General features: G+C 36.2%; 1 protein-coding gene across 1 annotated transcript in view; it reads left to right on the plus strand.

Annotated features, from left to right (window-relative positions):
- Positions 1-21374, plus strand: part of PLCB1 (phospholipase C beta 1) — a 908098-nt gene that overhangs the window by 255260 nt on the left and 631464 nt on the right. The window contains exon 3 of the mRNA XM_036749135.1: positions 18539-18607. Coding sequence (XP_036605030.1) covers positions 18539-18607 — 69 coding nt within the window. The remainder of the gene's footprint in view (positions 1-18538; positions 18608-21374) is intronic.

Consider the following 21374-nt stretch of genomic DNA (forward strand, 5'->3'; position numbering starts at 1 on the left):
AACATGGTTCTTAAAAAATGTGTTGTGGAATAAGAGACAAATAGGAGTATCACCAAGGTCAGAGACTGGTTCAAATTTGTATGAAAAATAAGAGAAGCAAAATTCATGAAAGCATTGGGAAAGAATTAAGATAATTATAAAAGAGCTAAAGCAAAGGTCTTATCTATAGAGTCAAGAGTAAGGTTAGTCAAAGTTAGTCATCTAGGGCAGGCTCTACCTGCAGGGGTTTGCTATGAGGGACACTAAAATACTGCTTTTTTGTTTTTATTCTTTGCAAATCTACATATTTTAATACCAGAAAATCTTATTCCCCATAGGATGAAGGTATTTATTTTGTATGTCATTTGCATTACCTTGAAGGCCGAAAGCTTCCAAGGAACTATAATAGAGAGGGCACAATTTTCAAACATGAGGTGACACAATTTTATTTGTGGTAGAGCATAATTTTCAATCCTTTCCTATGGTGTAACAATGCCTTTTTTCTGGGAACAGTCTGAGGACTGTTTTTAGTCTTCTGGGTATGAGAGAAACATATTTCTTCTCTTAATAGCCCAGGAGAATTAATTTTCAAAAACATTTATCTCCTGAATTTATTTACATCTGAGCAATAGCTTGGTTGAGAGCTAACAGAAAAAGATTGCACAGGACTGAAAAGAAAAAAAAAAGTCATCTGTCCTTTGTGTGCTGAATGCCTATGTCAAGGATTCACAAGTTATTTATTTAGGAACATAATATACCCAGAGACATTGACCCTGGGGAAAATTTAATACCCATAAGAGATTATGAAATGCAGCCCTTTAGCTGAGTCGGGTAATAGATCAGCATATCACCACTGTGGAATGAGAGAACAAATAGTAAGTGAACTCAATGAAACTTTGTTGTCTGATGATATGCTATTTAGGTCTTATTGGCAAGAGCATTTACTGCACATACTTCAAAAGGTGGAAAGATAATACCGATCAATGGGTGATCCCTTGATGAGAGGATCCAAGGCCAAGTGAATATCCTATGTTATTCAAATCAGTGAAGGAATTTAAAAAATCTTAGGTCTCAGTCTTGAGAAAAATAGCAATAAAATCACAACTATTCCTTAAACATATTACATATTTAAACTGCAGGCATTAGCCAGTTAAGTCCATATTTGTTCTTAATAGAAATGAGTAATTTTCTGTGGTTCCTGATGATTTTTATTTGGGGTTTAGTCTGTTCTCCTTTTCTGTTATAATGGACTGATGAGCCTCACCCCACCCCCTACCCAATTCATTTTCTGACCATAATTCAAAGCCTATTTTTAGGTGGCTAGGTTTCTGACCAGTGTGCTTCTGGGTTAGCAGAATCTGGAAATACTCTCATTTTTCTCTGCTGCCTCCCTGAGGTGAAACCCATGGCAAAGGACAGTTATAAACTCAGATGTCATGGTTCAGTTGACCATTTTCAGGATGAGGGGCTAGAGAATTGTGCCTTTGTGGCTGCTTTCTGTCATCCTCAGCTCCTGTCCCTTCTGAGGCAGAACCTTAAGAGGTAAGCCAGGGACTGGAGGCATAGCCTCTCCTTCCTCCACGTACATTCACCTTATGTTTCCTTCTCCAGGTAGCCTACCCTACTTATCCTGACTGTAGATTCTGCCATTTGAACATCTTTTTTCCTTTTCCCTATAATTCAGCCCCTTAATCATTAATTGTCTAATTGCCATACTTTCCACAAACTGTTAACACAATCCTCTTATCATTGAATGTATGCCAGTTGTTTTTGTCACTTTTTTCTTTACCTATAACATCTTCTTTGAAGATATTTTTTGGCAGTTTCATGTTCTTAAGAGTCCTCTCTAAGGCAACATGGGAAATGCCTTTCCTTCTTCAAAAATGGCATGGGAGGCCATGGATATTTGTGGAGAGGGAGGCAAGAATGAACTAAATAAAGATATGGATTTATTTTATTTTCAGTCCTGTCTCTCATACTCTTTCTGTTCTGATTTTATGCAACTGGAATAAAAGGAGAAGAATATAGATAGTATTGGGAGGAAGGATATTTAGGCTTTTAATCCTCACTTTACCACTAGACAGCTGTATGACGGTGAGATGTCACTTAACCTCTCTGGTTTGTAATTATCTGGTCTAGAAAATTAGGACAAACATGATAGACAAGGTATAATTTATAATACTCAGGTAGGGTCTGCTACATATGAAACATTTAATCATCCAGATCAGCATCTTTTTACTGATAGATCTCTCTTTTTCAGGCTAAAGGATTTCCATTAAAGTGATTTTTTCCAGTTTCACTTTTGTTATATTTATATTCCTGATTCTCCAAATGTGTCTAAAATCTCAGTGAATTTATGACACAGTAGGGTCTCTTTAACTACAGTCCAGTGAAATCTCTAGTGACTATGTCATTTCTGGATGCTACATAGAATGGTCCTGATTTAACCAATAGCATCTTGCCCTCTTTATTCACTCATGTTCAATTCCCCTACTGTTAATGTTTATGTCACACTCTTTCATCTCTAGCACCTGAATCAATAAAAAATGGTTTTTCAGCATCAGCCTTTATGAGGACTTTATGAGCAAGCTTCTTGATTTGTATTCTCTGTGTGAACACTTGACTTGTCCTTTGAATCTTCTCCTTAAGAAAGAATCATCTTACTAAAAGTTTTGCTGAATGGAAACCACACCTTTTTTTCATTCCTCATTCATTCACTCCTCCATCTTCTCCCTTCAAATATTAATTCCTGTACTAGAGTTCTTCTTTTTGGCTTCTACCAATGGCTTGTCTGTGTTTGAGGCTAAGATTGAGCCTCAGCTATTCTTTCTTCTTTCACTTGCATGTTGTAGGAACAAATTAATAGTGCATGGGAAAATGCTTTGAGAATAATGCTACGTTGAGATCAAAAGTATTTTTTATCATAATAAGCATCATCTTTTGAGCATGGGTTCTGTCAAAGTTTCACATTGATGGTAATTCATTTTTAAGACAGCAGGAGAGGCAGCTTTGGAGCACACATGGAAATAGGATAAATGGTGAATGAAAACCCAAAATCCTAAATATAGTCACCATAAATCAAATTTCCCTTAAGTTTGGCTACAGCAAAAGAGAAAACATGGCTAAGGTGGCAGGTTAGCTGCTTTTTATAGGTTTTAATCTTTTGATCTAGAAAAAAGTGATTTTTTAAAAGGGAAATTGTTACTATAAATTCTTCCTGCTTTAAAATCAGATGCTGTCTCTGAGCTTAGATGATCCTATATTTAAGCTTTTGGGAAAACTATTTGCACATTAGATTAAATAATATGTACACAGACATCTGCTTGCCAGGAAATGATCAAAATATTTAAAAATCTGATTAAAGAAAAGGTAAAAGACAAAAGCCTCAGTATGATGCCTGTGAGCTCACCTTTTCAAAGGCATTATATTGAAAATGACTATTTAATGGCTGCAGAATAAGGATTGGAAATTTTCTTCACCTTAAACTGTAGAAATTTAAAAAAAAACCTTGATCTTTGTTATTTCAATAAGAGAGAAGTATTACATTAAAAACAGCTCTGCTATAAAGAAAAATATCTTATGAAAAATACAGAAGAAATTCAATGTTTTAAATTATTTTCTACATGATTCTAAGTTAAAAGGAAAAGGAGAAATGACTGTATTTGAGGCTGCTTTTTAAAAGCATTTGCAATCAAATTCACTAATTTTGCAGTCTTTTATAGAAGAAACAGATAATGAATATACATTTAGATTGTGAATAAAAGTAATAAATAAATTTTGATTGATTGAATAATCTGAGCCAAATAGCCTAAGCCTCAGGCATTAGGCTCTGTGTAGAGCAGTGGAAAAAGAGAAGTTAAGAGACAAAGCCTAAGAAGATAGTTTTAAGCCGGAAATGTTTTGAATATTGAATAAATTATTTGCAAAGGGGAAAAAAGAAAATATTTTATTGTTCTCTTGTCGTCTCAGTACTGTAATTGTCATGAATACACACACACACACACACACACACACACACACCCCTATTGAATGCCTGAATTTTCCGGAGTATGTGTTTAAAAAAAAGTTTTCAAAATGCTTTTGCCCCAGGGAGATTGGGAGAGGCTCAGTAGAGTATGATGTAAGCTTTAGGAATAGGGCAATTTATGATTTATTCTGAAAGAGATTTCTGAGGGAAAGAAATGAGTGAGTGGCTGGCTGGACATTTCAATGGTGCTATTAAGCAGGCCAAGAAAAATTATCATTTACTTCTTATTTAGAAACTAAGAGGGTCACTGGAGACAACATAGTTATATAATTGAAGAGATATTGCTGGGCATCATGTCTGCCAAGTAGGACAGTACACATTTAGGGACATATAAATAAGAAGAGGAGCTTCTGGGAAGTATATTAGGTGACCTTGGAAACTACATTGACTCCCTCTGGTCTCTAGGGTTCTTTTGAGAAATTACTACTTGAGGGTCAGCCTTGTGGTAGAGTATAACACTTGTGAAGAAATTTTTGCTTTGTTGTGGTGAATCACATATGAAAAAGCCAAAAGAATTTCTTGGAGTATCTAATATATTCCCTATATTTTAATTATTAGAGTAAGCTACTTCCTGTCCTTCAATCTTGCCCTGTGCTCATCCTTCCTAAACTCATTTCCCCTAGCCTCAGTGAAACTTCCAATCAATCTACCCTTCCTTAATTTCCCAGTCCATCACCTGCTCTGACTTTTTGTCTCCCTTTTAGAACCTCACTTCTTTTAAACAATTCATCTTCACACTGTGATCAACCCTTGATCCACAGTCCTGTTCTGAGTCACAATTCTCCACACCCCAAACTTTGTATTATTCACACCATCACCTTCTACTCTGCACATAATACTGGTCAACTTTAAAGAAGTCATGTTGCTTCAGTGATTGAGTCCACTATTAATTTATTTTATCTCTCTATTCCATTGAATACCAGTATTTTTATTCTTCCCTTCACTGTCCTCCTTTGCTCCAGTCCTACAAAATAAGACTATTCTCCTTGTCAATGCCAACACCTCTACTTTTTTCCCCTTTTATCTCACTCCTTCTTGTTTCCTCCAAGGGCTTGCATCTTTGATCATCCTCTTTCTCTGATGTTCAACATTTCCTTATCTATTAGCTCCTCCCCTGCTGTCTTTGAACATGCCTAGATTTACCCACCCTTAGTAGACCTTCACTTGACCCTACTATTTCAAGTTATTTGTCCTTTATTTTGTTTTCCTTCACAGTCAAACTCCTAGGAGAACCTGTATATATCCCTTGCCTTCACTGTCTCAACTCCCACTCATTTTTCAACCCCTTGCAATCTGACTTTCACTCTGCCAGGCTACTGAGACTCCCTTCTCCAAGTTTACCACATTTGATACTGATTACCAATCCCCCTTTTCTGAATATTGTCCATTCTCTAGGTTCGTATGACACTACTTTGTCATGGTTCTCTTCTTCCCTGTCAGGCTTCGGAATTAATTGCAGAATCAGTCAATTAATGAGTAGGCATAATATGTAAATAAGATTGTTCACATCCTGAGAACCAAACCTCTTTCATTCAAAAAGAAAAAAAAATATTTGATTAGCTATAGTTCTCCAGTACAGAGTCAAGTAAAAAGTCAGTGAATATTTGAGAGCCTGTTATATGTTAAGCATTTGAAGTAAAATACAAAGAAAGGCAAAAACAGTCCCTATCTTCAAGGAGTTCACAATCTAGAGAGGTTGAACCTAGTAATGGAGAACTCTGATTGAAAGCTCAGCATTCCAATTTGAAAATTAGTGTAAATTCCCTGAGAGAGAAACTTCTGGAAAAGAAGATCTTCTTCCTCTAGCTTCCTTTTCACATTGCCCATTTTATAGGAGAAACTGGATCAGCAGAAGACAGGGAGCAAAGACCTCATCAAATTGGGAGCAGAGACCCACTAAGAACAAACATGAACGTAGACATAGAAAAATAGCCAGGATGCAGATTCAGGAAGTTTGACCTCTCTTGTTGGAGAGATGCTAGATTTTATCTTTGGAGATATAGAGAACTATACTTAAGGGGAACTACATAGACTGTACAAAGTGAAAAAGAAACTTCCTATAAGCAGAAGCTGTGAGTTACCTCTTTGTCACATGCATTCCCTATGAATTTGCTTCACTGCTTTCATGCTTTAAATGTAAGTCCACTCTATCCAGAGTCTGGCTGTTTTCTTGGAGAAAGTATACCCCTGGTACATGGCAGGATTTAAAAAAAAAATTGTTATTGTTTGTACTATTTTTGCCATAACTAGTAAATACTTTTCATAATAGCCAATTGTGGCTACTGGCTGATAACCCATGGGATTCACACTAGTGGGGGTGTGGGAAGAGGGGTACTTATATATGACAGTACCAGAAACCTCAGGCACTTATATTTCCTCCAGAGCCCTGAGAATAATATTAGCCTGCTATTTTCTCAAGACCTAGACCACAAAGTCGAGCATATATTGGAGAAGTAGTTCTGAAGGGGGTTCTACAATAGGATCACAGAATCATAATTCCTGAACTGGAATGATCCTGAGAAGTTGTCTGGTCCAAGCAACTTGTTGAACAGAATACAAAATGGAGGCCAAGAGAGGTGAAAGAACTCATCTGGTTTACTCAGCTAATAAATAGAAGAGCCAGGATTTGAACCAAGGTGGATTAACTTCAAATCTAGTTTTCTTTTGACTGTAACAGATTGTTCTTCATTCCTGGAACTTCTTCATTCCTGGAACTCCCTCCTCTACTGCCCCTTCTCTCTTTGCTATTGAATTTATTCTTCATTCTAGGTGTAGATCATATGCCATATCTCTTCCATGTAGTGATGTGAAATAAAACAAGAGTCAAATGAATGGTCTACACAACCACTTCAAGAATATAAATGAAAAGTTCACTAAAAGGAAAGTGATGACCCTAAACGATAGCAGAGGATCAGAGTACTCCTAGAGGGTGATTTTGTGTGTGTTGTGAGATACTGTCCCCCTTATCAAGTATTTTTGCTTGATGTTTTTTCTTTGTTACAAAGAAGGTGCCAATATGGAGTGAAAGGAGCCTCCTCCAGGATCTTTCCCCCAAACTGATTGTAGCAAAAAGACATTAATAAGAAGTATTCTAAAGAATGAAACATTTTAAAGAACACAAATTGGAAAGAGCATTTGTTGGCCTTATTAGAGTTCTGTATTCTTAAATTAGCTTTATTTAATTGTAAGGATGGGTACTAGATCTGTGATTTCACTGGTATAGGGAACTTGAGGAAGGAACTTCCTCTATCAATGTAGGTCAACAATTTAGGCAGCTAGGTGGCTCGGTGGATAGAATGCTGGACCTGGAGTCAGGAAGTCTCATCTTCCTGAGTTCAAATCTGGCCTCAGATACTTACTAGTTGTGTGACCCTGGATGACTCAACCCCATTTGCCTCAGTTTCCTTATTTTAAAATGAACTGGAGAAGGAAACTGTAAAGCTCTCCAGTATCTTTGCCAAGAAAACTCCAAATGATGTCATGAAGAGTCAGACATGACTGAAAAGTGACTGAAAAATAACAACAAAAGTATTGAAAGCTGATAGTTATGATTTGTCTAGAGCACCGAGAGGTCAAATAACAGTCTCACAAAGCTATTATATTTCAAAGTCAAGGCTTGAACCAAGGTCTTCTTGGCTTCAAAGCTGTCTCTCTAGATTTAAAAATGATCTCATTTCCCCTCAAAATTCCTATGAGACAGAAAACTACTATTTTTCCATTTAAATAGGATGGAAAAGGAGAATTCTTGGTGACAGAGAATTTATGACACACCCAGAGTCACATAATAGACATAATACAAGGTCATATAAAAGACACATGATATACACATATATTCACATACATGGAATAGACTAAGATTGTGGTGCCAAGACATTGAACAAAAATGTTTATCTAGATGTACATTATGAGTTGCTTGACATTGAACATGATTTAGGTACAAAATCTGTTTTATACTCAATCATCTGTATTTTTCAGATAAAAAAAGATTCTTTACCTGATTTATCTGTATGATTTCTGAATTTCTCCATGAGTTGGCGTTTGGAGACCTAATCTACTGTTCAGTCAAAATATCTGTAATGATGATTCTTAGCATTTATGAGACTATTTGCAAAGGGATTTATGACCATTCAAGCTAATCAAGTCAGCCTGTAATGGAAATCTATGTTTAGAATATCTACATGGCCGGAATAGAGAACAACGTGACAATCATCTCTACCTTTCTAGTTTTTGTGCTTCAGGCCTTTATTACTGTCAGGAGCCCATAGGAATATGACGGATGCTTGCATGATATGCCAAATATTGAAAAAAATCTAGACAGACAAAACTCATTGCCTAATACATAACCAAGTTTAACTGGAAATCATTTAGGTTTATAATATTACCTTAGTCTCTCTGGATTAAGTAAGTGTGTGTGCGTGTGTGTGTGTGTGTGTGTGTGCATGCGCGTGTGTCCTGGGCAAATGTAGAACTTTTCATTGCCTTTAAAAATGTCAGCTAAATGAGGTAAATAATTGCAATGGATCTGAAATGTATCTATTTTTCTTTTCTCTTGAAAACAGAAAAGAGAGGTATTCTCACAAGGTACATATGAGAACCTTTTGCCTTGCCAATCTTTTAACAATATACCCTAAATGATATTCTCAATAGTGCTGTATGGAAAGGATCCTGGACTACAACCTCAAATCTTAGCCTCTGCTGATCTACTTTCATTTTCTCAGAGATATCAGTTACTCTCTTGGAGTAGACCCAGATTACCTTGCCATTGTCCTTAGGAATCTTTGACCTTACTCTTCTCTAAAACTTTTCTGAGCCCTAAAAGCAGACAAACACTCCTGGACATTCTAAGTTCCCAGAGTTCAAAAATCTGTCACATTCTAATTCTTCATCTTTCTTCCTCTCCTGATGTTAGCACCCCTGGGCATGGTTTTAGAGAGTAGGGAAGGAGCCAGTCAACAGGGAGAGACTGAAGATTTGAGATTGGTGATAATAGAGAGGGTAATAGGCTACAGGAAACAGGGTGGAATCAAATCACATGTCCATGTAGAACTATTGGTCTTGGCAAGAAGAAGTATCACCTTATGTGAGATGGGTGAAAGAAGAGATAGAGGCAGAAGTCATCTGAGTGACATGAGATAAGGAGGAAGGGAGAAGAGAGAGGCCTTAGCAAATGATTTCAGGTTTTTTTTTTTTCAGGAAAATGTGAGGGATAGTTCTCAGACAAGAGGATTGGGGGAAAGAGTGGGTTGGAAAAGATTTGAAGAAGGCTGAAGAAGTTTTACAAAAGAGGGTGGTGAGTATGATTGTGAATTAATTATGGAGCTATCATATGCAGCAATGAGGGCCTATCTGAGGCTACATAACATAAATTTGTAGTAGACCCAGTCAGAATGGTTGTATGATTTTCTTCACTTTCATTCAGCAGCATACATGTAGAAGAAAAGGCAGTATCTGGTGGAAATGATCCAAGGCTGAAGCTTGGCAAGAAAAAAAAAACAAATCAATATTATTTTAAAAAGGAGTAAGGGATTCAAGAGAAGAAGGCAATACAGAATTGCACTGGTTCATCAAGGAGTCAAAATTGGGAAAGAGGAGTGTGGCTAGTGCAGGGATGTCAACTGATGTCTCTAAGGATTGGTGGGTTGGTTGGTTGTTGTCTTTCATTCTTGAAGAGGACCAAAATGACATCACTATGCTTGAGTCAAGATTCAACGTGTCCAACTGTGGCTTAGGCCAATATGAGCTTGGAATGCTCTACTACAGTTTGGGCACAAATAGTCTCTGTGTAGGAGGTAACAGTGTGGAAAAAGAACAGGAATTTGGTATAGAAAGAGAGAGGGAGAAGTGGAAATGCAATAGGTTGTGATCAGGTGAGAGAATTTTAAAATTCATGAATACAGAGGTAGTGCATTAATTGGTGAAGGCAAGACTAAGGGTATGGCCATCTTTGTGGTGGCTGAGGTGGGATGGAGGAGTGATTAACAGGAAATGATTTTTAAGTTGGCAAGCTGCGAGATAAAGGACTATCAACATGTTTGTTGAAGTCCCCTAATATGAAGACAGGAATTAGAAAGGAAAGATTGTGAACCAGGTATAGAAACCATTGTGGAAGGAAGGGGAATGTTCTAGAAGTCCATAAACAACAGCTACTAGGATTTTATTGGGTGATAAATGTGGTTTTCATGAACATCAAAGGAGGAAAGGTTACTTAGTGATGGTGGTAGGGAGAGAACTTGCAAGGGGCTATGAGGAGCAAAGAGTATTCTGACTCCCCCACCTTGACCAGTAAGTTATGGGGGAGGGGGAATGAGTGAAAGTATAGCCAGTGTTGGAAAGTGTGGTCAGGGAGGCTGTGTCATTAGGAGGGAGCCAGGTTTTAATGAGCCAAAGAAGGGAAGAATGGGAAAGGAAAAGTTTTAAGTTGAAAGCAAATTTGTGGCTTTGGGAGCAGACATTATAGAAGGCACAGTGGAAGGAGTTGATACCTTTAGAGTGGGACATTGAGAGGGTTGGGTTGAGGGAATGGGAATAAGAACTTAATCAATGGGGTTTGGGGAAAGGAAAGAATGGGATTTGGATCATGACTGATGGGGATAAAGAACCAATGGAATGGGAAGAGTATGACCAGGTGGGACTGTATTAATTATAAGTGAAAAATAAAATTTCCAAGTTTCAGAATCTTTTAAGAACTCTAGGTTCTTAATCTTTTAAGAACTCCTTTCAGAGCCACAGGTAGTTTAGGCAAGATAGCAAAAACTTGGAGGAGAGGAGTGGTGATACTCTCCTTCCCTCAAAGCAGGGGACCAGAGTTGAAATGCTCTTCCCTCCAGAAGTTAGCAATCAGGCAAGGTATGTGGAGGCATGATGGTATGATACCCAGCTCCTTGCCCCCCTCCACCCCCCCTCCCCCCCAGCCACTACCATCCAATGCTGAAGATCAGGCAGGAGACTCATGGAAGTCAGGTAGGAGGTGCAAGGGGAAAAATGGTAATGGATCCTTCTCTCCTTTTCTCCTTCCTCTGGAGGCTAGAGACCAGGAGACATGAATCAATATTGTTTAAAAACATACCTCAACTTTTATAGTACTTTATGGTTTGGAAAGCACTTTGTCTTAATTATCTCATTTAATGCTGACAACAACCATGTGAAGTAGGTGTTACTATCCACTTCTTACAGATAAGGAAACTGGCTTAGAAAATCCAAGTGATTTATTTAGGTCACTCAGTTGACAGTGCCCAAGATAAAATTTGAAACTAGACCATTCTGTTTAGAAACCGGCTTACAGAGGAAAAGACTTGCTCAAGGTCCCCAAGCACCTAACCTTTCATAATTTAGACTCTCAAACCTTTCCAGTCTTCTTACACCTTCCTCCCTCTCATGTTATCTTCCATTGGGGAACACTGGCCTTCTGGCTGTTCCCCCATGCTTAGATTGCTGTCCTTCAACTCTGCCAAATGACTTCCCTGACTTCATTTAAGTCCCAACTAAAATCCCACTTTCTACAGAAAGGCTTCTCCAACCCTTCTAGTATCTTCCCTCTGCTAATTACTTCCTATTTATACTGTACACAGCTGCTTTGTATTTATTTGTTTACACATTGTCTCCCTGATTAGATTGTAAACTGCTTGAGGTAAGAGATTAACTTTTGCTTCTTTTTGTATCCCAGAGTTTTAGCACTATGCCTACCACATATTAATCACTTAGTAAATGTTTATTTATTGATTGATTTGGTGGACTGGCAGAGCTCAAAGCTGAAACTGAAGCCTATGTAATCTGTCATCTCAAAGTTCCTACAGCTCCTGAGGGCTCCACATCAAATATATGGCTTTTTCCTTAATTGACTGATTTATAGTTAATTGCTTCTTTTTTGCTGGTTTTTTTTTCCTTTTTTTTTTTGTTCAGGGGATTCTTGTTTTGAGTTATACTAGTTAGTTTATGAGATCTCTCATGCCGTAATTCTATGAATTATACACACAAACACACACAACACACACACACACACGTCCAAATTTACAGATGCAAAAACTGAACCATGTTGAGAATAACTAACTTTAAGTAGATTTTTTTTCTCTTTTTCTTGTCCTTTCCACTCCATGGGGTCATCTGAAACCACCATCTTTCTCCTTTAATGGTGTTGAGCACAGATACAGAATTGCAAAGTAAGTAAAAAGGAGAATCTGAGGAGGGAAAAACAAGAAAGGAAGGTTCTTGCATGGATAATGCACAGAAGTATCAGTGGGAAGTTATTTTGAAGTGGTTTTCACTCACCCCAAAGAAACAAAATGAGATTAAAAATTTTTGAAGAATGGAATGAGATGCATTCTATTTCATTCATTCCCACCTAAAGCCCTGCCATTAAAGACCTTTGCAGTAGAACTGTTTTGACATAAGGAGGCTTGGAGGAGTTTTGCAATCAGTGGTTTGTATTTAAAATTTAGACTTGTCCTATAGCAAAGCTGAAAAATTCATAAATATGTCATCTATGACAGCATAAATATATATTCACCCATACATATATTAATATATTCTCTCATAAATGTTTATTATACTTTGTGAACATTAAGTGTATTATTATTATCATGGGAATAATAGAATTCAGTAACAATGAATGGAGATTTGTATTCAGAAAAGGGATAGAATTTCAAATTGTTCTTTTTCCTAAACTTAAAGTGAATTTCATGGCTCATCTATTTCACAGTACGTTTGTAGCTGATGGATTGAAATATTTCTACTGAATGATAAGTATAGGTGAATATTTAATCTTCTAAACTTTTGAATTTCTTAAGAAATATATACATATATATTATATACATATAAATACATGTGTGTATATATATACATATATATGTATATATATATACATATATATGTGTATATATATATGTATATATATATATATACATATATATAGTCTAAATCCTAAATTAGTCCCTTTCTCATCATTCAAACCCAATAAGAATAAAAGAAACTCATGGTAAAATATGCTTATTTCTCTATTTTTCTGACAGGTGTGGGAAGAAGGAATTAGTACATATAGAAAAAGAAGTAAAATTTTATTTTTCCCTTAATTTAGCATGAATTATTGTGGATGTCACAATTGACTGAATGAATGAAGTATTTATTAAGTGCTTACTATGTGCAAAATATGGTGCCAAGTGCTGGTGATATAAATAGAAAAGTAAGATAGTTCCAGCTCTCAAGGAGTTCACATTCTAATGATAGAAACAACATATATGGAAGGTTTCAGAGAAAGGCATATGGAAAGGTTCCATGATCCTTAAGCTTCAGCAGGAAAGCAGATGATAATGACTTTCCTTTGAGGTCATTTCCACTAATATAATGATATAATTTTCTAATATTGAATCACTTGTGAGTGAAAATACTCCATCAACAATGATGTTCTTTTCTCAGTCTTCATTAGATGTACCTTATAGCACCTACAGGAATAATTCTCCACAGGGATTGCTTCCTGGGGTGATGACTCTGGCACTGGACTGGAAACATTGCTATTCCAAAGACTATGAGGTTCAAGGTCTTGGCCTGTATCCATCAGTGCTGTATCCATCCGAGGGAGATAATGGTCAGGATGGTGGTGAAAGAACCCATGCTGGCTCTTACAGATCACTGATTTCCTTTCTGTGTGGTTAGAAACCATACTTTGAAACAGGTTCCAGAATTTTGCCAGGAATAGAAAGCAAGATCACTGTCCTATATTCTAAAGAATCTACCTTCTTTCCATTTTCGAAAATTGGTACATTCATTCATCTGCAATAACAGCAGGGTAGGGTAAACCCTTTACCCAGTCCTCTCATTTTACTTATCACGAAAATGAAGTGATATTATTAGCCCATGGTGACATGTGAAAAATCATGTCACAGAGTTAGAGTTCAAAGTCTAGGTCTTTAAGCCTCCAGACAAATAAAGGATGCCCCAAAAGTCTTAGTGCAGTTTTTAAACTATTAAAATTTAAAACATTAAGGGACACCTTGTATAATTTTACCAATCCTGATTAAATTCACTCCATCACTCATCCAGTGATTCCTATTCCTATATCATATGTGTGTATACCATATATACACACGTGTGTATGTATATATATATATATATATGTATTTAAAGCCAAATCTCATTCTATTATACTATCTTCTTAAACAACTATTCTGTTTCCCTTTCTATCTCCTCTCAATTGAAAGTTGTAACGTGCCTCTAAGAGCTTTAATTTCTTGCACCAGATGTCCTAACATAATGGAGTCTGGTTATAGGAAAGTGGCATCTAGTGCTAGATATGTTCTTATAATGTTTTCATAGTTTAATCATTTCTTCTGAATTAATAGTTTTAATAGTTTCTCCCAAATTAAAAAAATCTTGAAATCTAGGCATACTTTCAATTCTCAACAGATGCCCAAACTGCCATGTTAGTATCTATCATTTCCCCATATACTATAAATTTAGATATACTTCCTTCTTTACATCTGAAGTAATATTGCCCAACTTCCTTAAATCAATCAATCAACAGACATTTGTTAAACACCTGTGATGAGTCAGGCACTATGCCAGGTAATGAGGGTACAAAAGACAAAAATAGACCCTGCCCTAAAAAAGAGCTTAGGATCAATAGAGGGAGATAGGATATGCATAGGTATGCAAACTAAATACAAGGTAATTTTAAAGTTGGAGACATTAGTAGATGGGGAAGGAGGAAAGAGGCAGTATTTGAACTGGGCTATGAGGGAATCAGGGTTTCAAGGAGATGAGGTGAGAAGGGAACACATTATGGACACAGGGTGCTGGACCTGAAGTGAAGAAGACTCATTTTTTTGAGTTCAAATCCAGCCTCAGACACTTTCTAGCTATGTAAGCCTGGGCAAATCTCTTAACCCTCTTTGCCTCAGTTCTACATCTGTAAAATGAGCTGGAGAAGGAAATGGCAAACCAGTCCAGTATCTTTGCCAAGAAAACCCCAAAAGGGGTCACAAAGAGTCAGATATGACTGAAAAATGACTTAAAAATGTTTAAAGGCAGAAAAATGGGGGATGGAATGTTGTATGTAAGGGAAATCAGTAAGGTCCAATTTGGCTGGACTAAAGGGGATGCCCATCAATTGGGGAAGGGCTAAACAAGTTGTGGTATATGAATGTAATGGAATACTATTGTGCTATAAGAAGTGGAGAAGATACGGACTTCATAATAACCTGGAAAGAACTACATGATATGATGCTGAGTGAGTGGAGCAGAACCAGGAGGACATTGTACATAGCCACAGACATATCGATTCTGTGATGACTAACTTTGATAGACTTGACTCTTCTCAGCAATACAAGGTTCGAAGACAGCCCCAAAGGTCTCATTATGGAAAGATCTATCTACATCCAGATAAAGAACTATGGAGTCTGAATGTGGATTGAAGGAAACTATCTGCTCTCTCTTTTTTTTTTTCCTGTATCTTTTTGTTTTGGTTTTGTTTCTTCTTTTTCATGATTCACTCCATTGATCATCGTTCTTCTTTACGACTTGAATATTGTGTAAATATGTTTGATGTGAAGATATATGTAGAACATATTTCAGATTCCGTGCTATCTTGGGGGGAGGCGGAAAGGGAGAGAGGGGAAGAAAATTCGGAACTCAAAAACCTGTAGAATTGAGTGTTGTAAACTAAAAATAAAACAATGTTAAAAACAAAAAATAAAAATGGTATCCACCTCCAGAGAGAGAATTGATGAACTCTGAATACAGATTGAAAAAAAAAAAGTATATATGGAAGGGTTAATATATAATAAGACTGGAAAGATAGGTTTAGTTCTGGTTATAAAGAGTTTTAAATGAAAAACTGAAGGTATTTTTTTTTTTATCCTAGAGTCAATAGGGAGCAACTAGATTTACTGAGCAGAGAACTGACACTGCGCAGGCCTGTGGTTTGAGGATGCTACTTTGATCATGATGGGAAGGATGGTTTGAAGAGGACAGAGACTTAGGCAGGGTCATCAGTTAGGAAGCTATTGAAATGCTTCAGGCAAGAGGTGGTGATAGCTTGGGTGGTAATCTTGTGACTAGACAAGAGATGAATTCCAAAGATGTTGTGGAGGTAGAATTAATTTTCTTAGCAACTGATTGAATTGGGTGGGTGGGTGGGGGCGGGGCAGCGAGAGAAAGGGAAGAGTTAAGAATGATTTTGAAGTTATGAACCTGGGTGATTAGAAATATATTGGTGGCTGAATGACTCAAAATGGTAAATGAGAGTTTCTTTGACTAAAAAAGGGAATGAACTTTTAAAGGTTAAGAAAGTCACTATCCTCATAGCTTTTTAACAGTCACAATGCAAACACATTGCTAGTGTGAAAGAAACAAAAGAAAAATACAAATAAAACGTGTTTTATGGAGACATAATAATGGCTTTATTGTGTGGAGCATTATGCCCAATTCTTCACTCCATGTGGTCAAGTCATACAGGAAGAGCTGTTGTGTAGAAATTCATTTTGGGGAGAATATTTTCATCCCCTACACACAGAATGTAAAAATAGCTTCCCTGCCTGGATCTTTTCTATGCCGCAATGCCTTCTTTAGGAGCACTGTCCCATGATGCCCTACAGTGGGTTTTCGGTGTCTTCCTTATGATTATTACCAATGAAATATTTGCATAATAACTCCCCCAAGTTCTAGTGCTCTGCAAGCATCATGAATCCTTTGTGTCTGTAAAAAAGGAAGTAAAATAGAAGCTGTTTGATACTGTAATGCTTGTTCAGCCCATATGAATGTTCTTTAATAGTCACTATAATACTTAGTTCCTAATTGGCAGGTAATATAATCCTCATTTAAATAATCATTCTCTGTAAAATTTACTATATATTTATATTGTCTTTTTTTGTAATTGGGAGACAGTGTAATGAGATTAGTACGTTCAGGCAAAATCTGCATTGGTGGATTCACCACCAGGGTTATATCCTGACTTCAGCAGTCTCAGGGCCTCTGTTTTATCAGGTCGCATGGGAGTAGCTGTGGGGGCCTGATTCAAGCTGGCCAAACCCTAATAGACTAATAAAGCTGAGTGCTAATATATTTATTGATACTGAGAAACAGGAGTAACACATAAACTAGAATACTACTCCTAGTTCATCAGCACCTTCGTTAAGGGAGGAAATTCCCATTGGCAATCCGTATTAATACCAGAATGTAGCTGAGCAAGTATAGGCTTGAAATAAAGGGAGTTGGGTAACCCTAAAGTTTAGTATCAGTGGTGCCATGTAGATTCAAATACTTTTTTTTTAGCAGTCAGGGAACCATTTCCCATAGATATCATTGAAGAAAGATGAGAATTTTTTAGTATCTAGCTCTTCTTCTGTATTTTTATGAGTTTTGAAAACTTTTTATTAGAACACATGTCCATGAAAAAACATTATATGGTAAATAAGTAAGAAAGGTGAAGAACAGATAAAACATAAGCTCTTCAAGGGTAGGGATTGCTTCATTTTTTTTTTCTTTCTATCCTAGAAACTTCAGGGAGTATCACTGTCCTGAATTCTTTTGAAAATACCAGATTATTCTAGTCTGTAAGAAAAAATTGTTTCTAGTCTTTGTATCTTTACATAAATATGTTTTTATTAGAATTATTATAAAATTTATTAAAATATACATATAAGCAGAAAAATCTTTACATTTCAAGTGAAAGTGTGACATTTTGGGGATATGTTTATTACTAATAATTATAATGGTTAACATCTATATGGTATTTTATAGTTTGTAAGTCACTTTGTATCACAACAGTCCTGTGATGTGAGCAACACAAGTATTTTCTCCCTATTGTGTGATACTTAGAACATACCTGCTTGTTGCCTGATTGTTGATTGACTGTAAGACATAGGAAAATGTTACTACTGACAGCACAGATTATGGAAGACTATGTTGAAGGAGATGGAATCTGAGTAGGAAATTAAAGTATATATAGGATTTCAATAGATAGATAAGAGAAAGATGAAGAAGAAGAAGAAGAAGAAGAAGAAGAAGAAGAAGAAGAAGAAGAAGAAGAAGAAGAAGAAGAAGAAGAAGAAGAAGAGAGAGTAGAAGGGGAAGGGGAAGGGGAAGTGGAATGGGAAGAAGAAGGAGAAGGAGAAGGAGAGGAGAAAGAGGAAGAGGGGGAAGAAGAGCAGGAGGAGGAGCAGGAAGAAGAATAATTGCCAGAAAGGGGAGAATAGCTACAGTGATCAGCTCTCTAAAGCTTAAATGCTTAATGAGAGGGTTAATGAGAGTGCTGTAGAAAAGATCACTGGATTTTGGCAAAAAGTGTTAACTGATGTGTCATATGTATGGGACAAAAACAGTGGACCTTATATTTAAAAAATGATTTAGTCTGAATGACAGTCTAAACAGTTCATAAGTTTTGGTTTTTGTTTGCATGCAGTCTTATGTAAGAGACAAAAAGAAAAAAATTACCCAGAAGACAGAACCATCTTCATACAGTTATCAAGATACTGTATTAAAAAAAAGTGTTAAAGCAGTTTTTTCCCTCTGTGGATGCTTACAAATTGCTCTTTTGTCTTTCAGGAGACTGAGCTCTTAGATCTCAGCCTTGTCAAGGATGCCAGATGTGGGAAACATGCCAGAGCCCCAAAGGTAAGAAGTGGTTTTTTTTAATTTCTCAGATACTGCATCAACTATTTAGCTATGCTATGGTGTAAAATTCTGGCTATGACTAGAACATTTTTTCCCTTCCCTTATAAGACACATTCTGCCATAGTAGATAGAAATCCAGACTCAGATCTAATATAACTTGGTTCATGCCCCCCACCACACACACACATTGGCTATGTGACTATAGGCAAGTCACTTAGCCCCTCATTGTTCTAAGAAATTCTGTAAGTTGCAGAGCATGTTCTGACCTGCGTTGATAGAGGAAATTTCACATCTAGGAATTCCCTATACCAGTAAAATTCCTTTTTAAAAAGTATTTTATCTTTTCTTTAAAATGGGTTAAATTTAAAAATTCAAAACTTATATGATATTTCTCAGTGATTAACTTAGAAATTAGATCATTTGTGCTTTCCCCTGTGCTGCTTTTCTCTGCCTCAGGCATGTCAAGTGAAATGAACTTCAGACATGTTGAAAAAAAATACAGTATCTCAAATACCTTCTAGTAAAGCTATCTCCACTAATGGAGGTGGGGACAAGAAATAAGAGGGTAGTGTCAGATGTCAAAAAAAAAGATTTTGCTTATTTTATAGTGAAACACAGTTCTAGTTTTGTATTCATTTGATTGAATTTTGGTTGTTTCTATTTTAGAATCTTCACACTGTAGGTAAAAGACAGATTCAATACATTCCTTTTATTTATTTTTTTTAGTACATAACCCTTTAAAATATTTTATTGATGAACTCTTGCATTTCACTAATATGCTGAACTATGGAAGGTATGGTAGTAAAGCCCAAGTATGCTCTGTAATTGGTAGACTATTCATACCAAAACTATTTCTGAAGTCATTAACTACTTGATCAGATATACTTTACCTTGATAATATTGACAAAATGGTAACTTAATCCTTTCATTCTTACTGTCACTTGTATAAGTTTTCATTGAGGCATTTGTCTACCTTCCATCTTATTCTTTCTTGAGATCATAATTATTTATTTGACAGAAAAACTGCTTTATTGCTATGTAAGTATGTATAGCAAGGATATAAGGAAAGATAGTCCTTTTAGAGAAATTCTGCCTAAAGGAAATGCTTAACTACCACCTTCATCCCTGAAAGATGTAAAAAAAAATGCCATGAGAAAATTATCAGAGTTATCTGTGTGTCAGTGATAGAATTTCAGTAATTCTGATGCCCATTTCACACCAGATAATAATTTTCAGAATGAACTTCTTAGTTATGGTTCAGTAATATCTAATTTTTGTTTTATGTAGTTACCAGTAGATGAAAAATATTAACATCTTGCATGAAAAAATATTTTCCTTCCTCTGACAAGAATGGTTCAAACTGAGTTGTCCTCAGTTTGTCATGTTGTTGCTTTTTATTGGTTATAGAGCTAGAAGATGTAATTGCGTATTATTCAAAGTTAATGCCCTATTAACAATGTAAGATAAAATCACAGTCAATGATGGCTTTCTGCACCCCTTGAACAACTCACACATGTTCTTCGAACAAAAGGAATCAATCAAGCCTTAATGGTGGTGCCCATTGTAGAATCCTTTCAATTTGGATTTGTCTGTTTTGTATTATAACACCCCATGTTGTAATTGTCATGATTACCATTAAACATTTTCTTAGTCGTGAATGATTCTTTATAAATGACACAGGGATATGCAATGTGTTTTGCTAATAAACTCATCTTGGATCTTAGAACACCTCCCTGGAGCTGCCTTCAACACTCAACTTACCAAACTCTTGTCTTGTTAGTGCAAACACTGAAACAAGATAACTATTAAAACCCTAATGTGGTCCCAGTGGGGGAAGATAGCGAGTCACAAATTATCTTCTATTATTTCAAACAAACAAGATAATTGTCACTTAGCTAACAAATTCCTTTTTTAATGATAGGCCATTAGTGGTCATTAATAAAAACTTATATTTGAACTTTTGAAGTCTTTTTAAATATCATAAAATATGTACCTGGACTTCTTGGAGCTAAAAATTTAGAATTAAGTGACAAAGGACATTCTGTAAATACATCTATCAACCTTTGACCACCGAAGAATCACTTTTTTATTTGTTTTTGTTTTTCTGGCAGGGCAATTGGGGTTAAGTGACTTGCCCAAGGTCACATAGCTAGTACATGTGTCAAGTTTCTGAGGCTGGATTTGAACTCAGGTCCTCCTGACTCCAGGGCTGGTGCTCTACTCACTGTGTCACCTAGTTGCCCCAAGAATCACTTTTTAAAGGTTGTTTTTTCAACGTGGTTTGCTTTTTATCCTCATAGCATTCATCAAGATATAATTTAAACAAGTAGATTTTGGAAGTGAAGAATAAGCAAGATTCTATTCATCTTTTAAATACAACTAAAAAAAGAGAGAAGCAAATGTACTTATTCATGGTTGTCATTCATTTTACGTTTTAAGCTCTTAAAAGGCCAAACCATATCAATTCCAAAATCTATTTGTTTAAATCATACCTTTCTCACTTGTATTGGGATAAATTGTTATCTGATCTTGAATTGCTAGTATAAAATATACTAATTCTGAAATTTAAAAAGATTTGGGAAGTTTCAATGACTAAACAAACTTTTTTGAAATGAGTCCTCATTCTGATCACTTGTGCTGAAAAAGGTGCTTGCATGAAATGGAGTCTTAGGAGGATCTTGAATAAGGGGAATACCAATGTCATTATGACATATTATAGAAGAAAGCCTGGAGTAGGAGGTCGATGACTCATGCTAAAGAAGAAGGA

This window comes from Trichosurus vulpecula, chromosome 3 (assembly GCF_011100635.1).
Source record: "Trichosurus vulpecula isolate mTriVul1 chromosome 3, mTriVul1.pri, whole genome shotgun sequence".
In the NCBI taxonomy this organism is placed as follows: Eukaryota; Metazoa; Chordata; class Mammalia; order Diprotodontia; family Phalangeridae; genus Trichosurus; species Trichosurus vulpecula.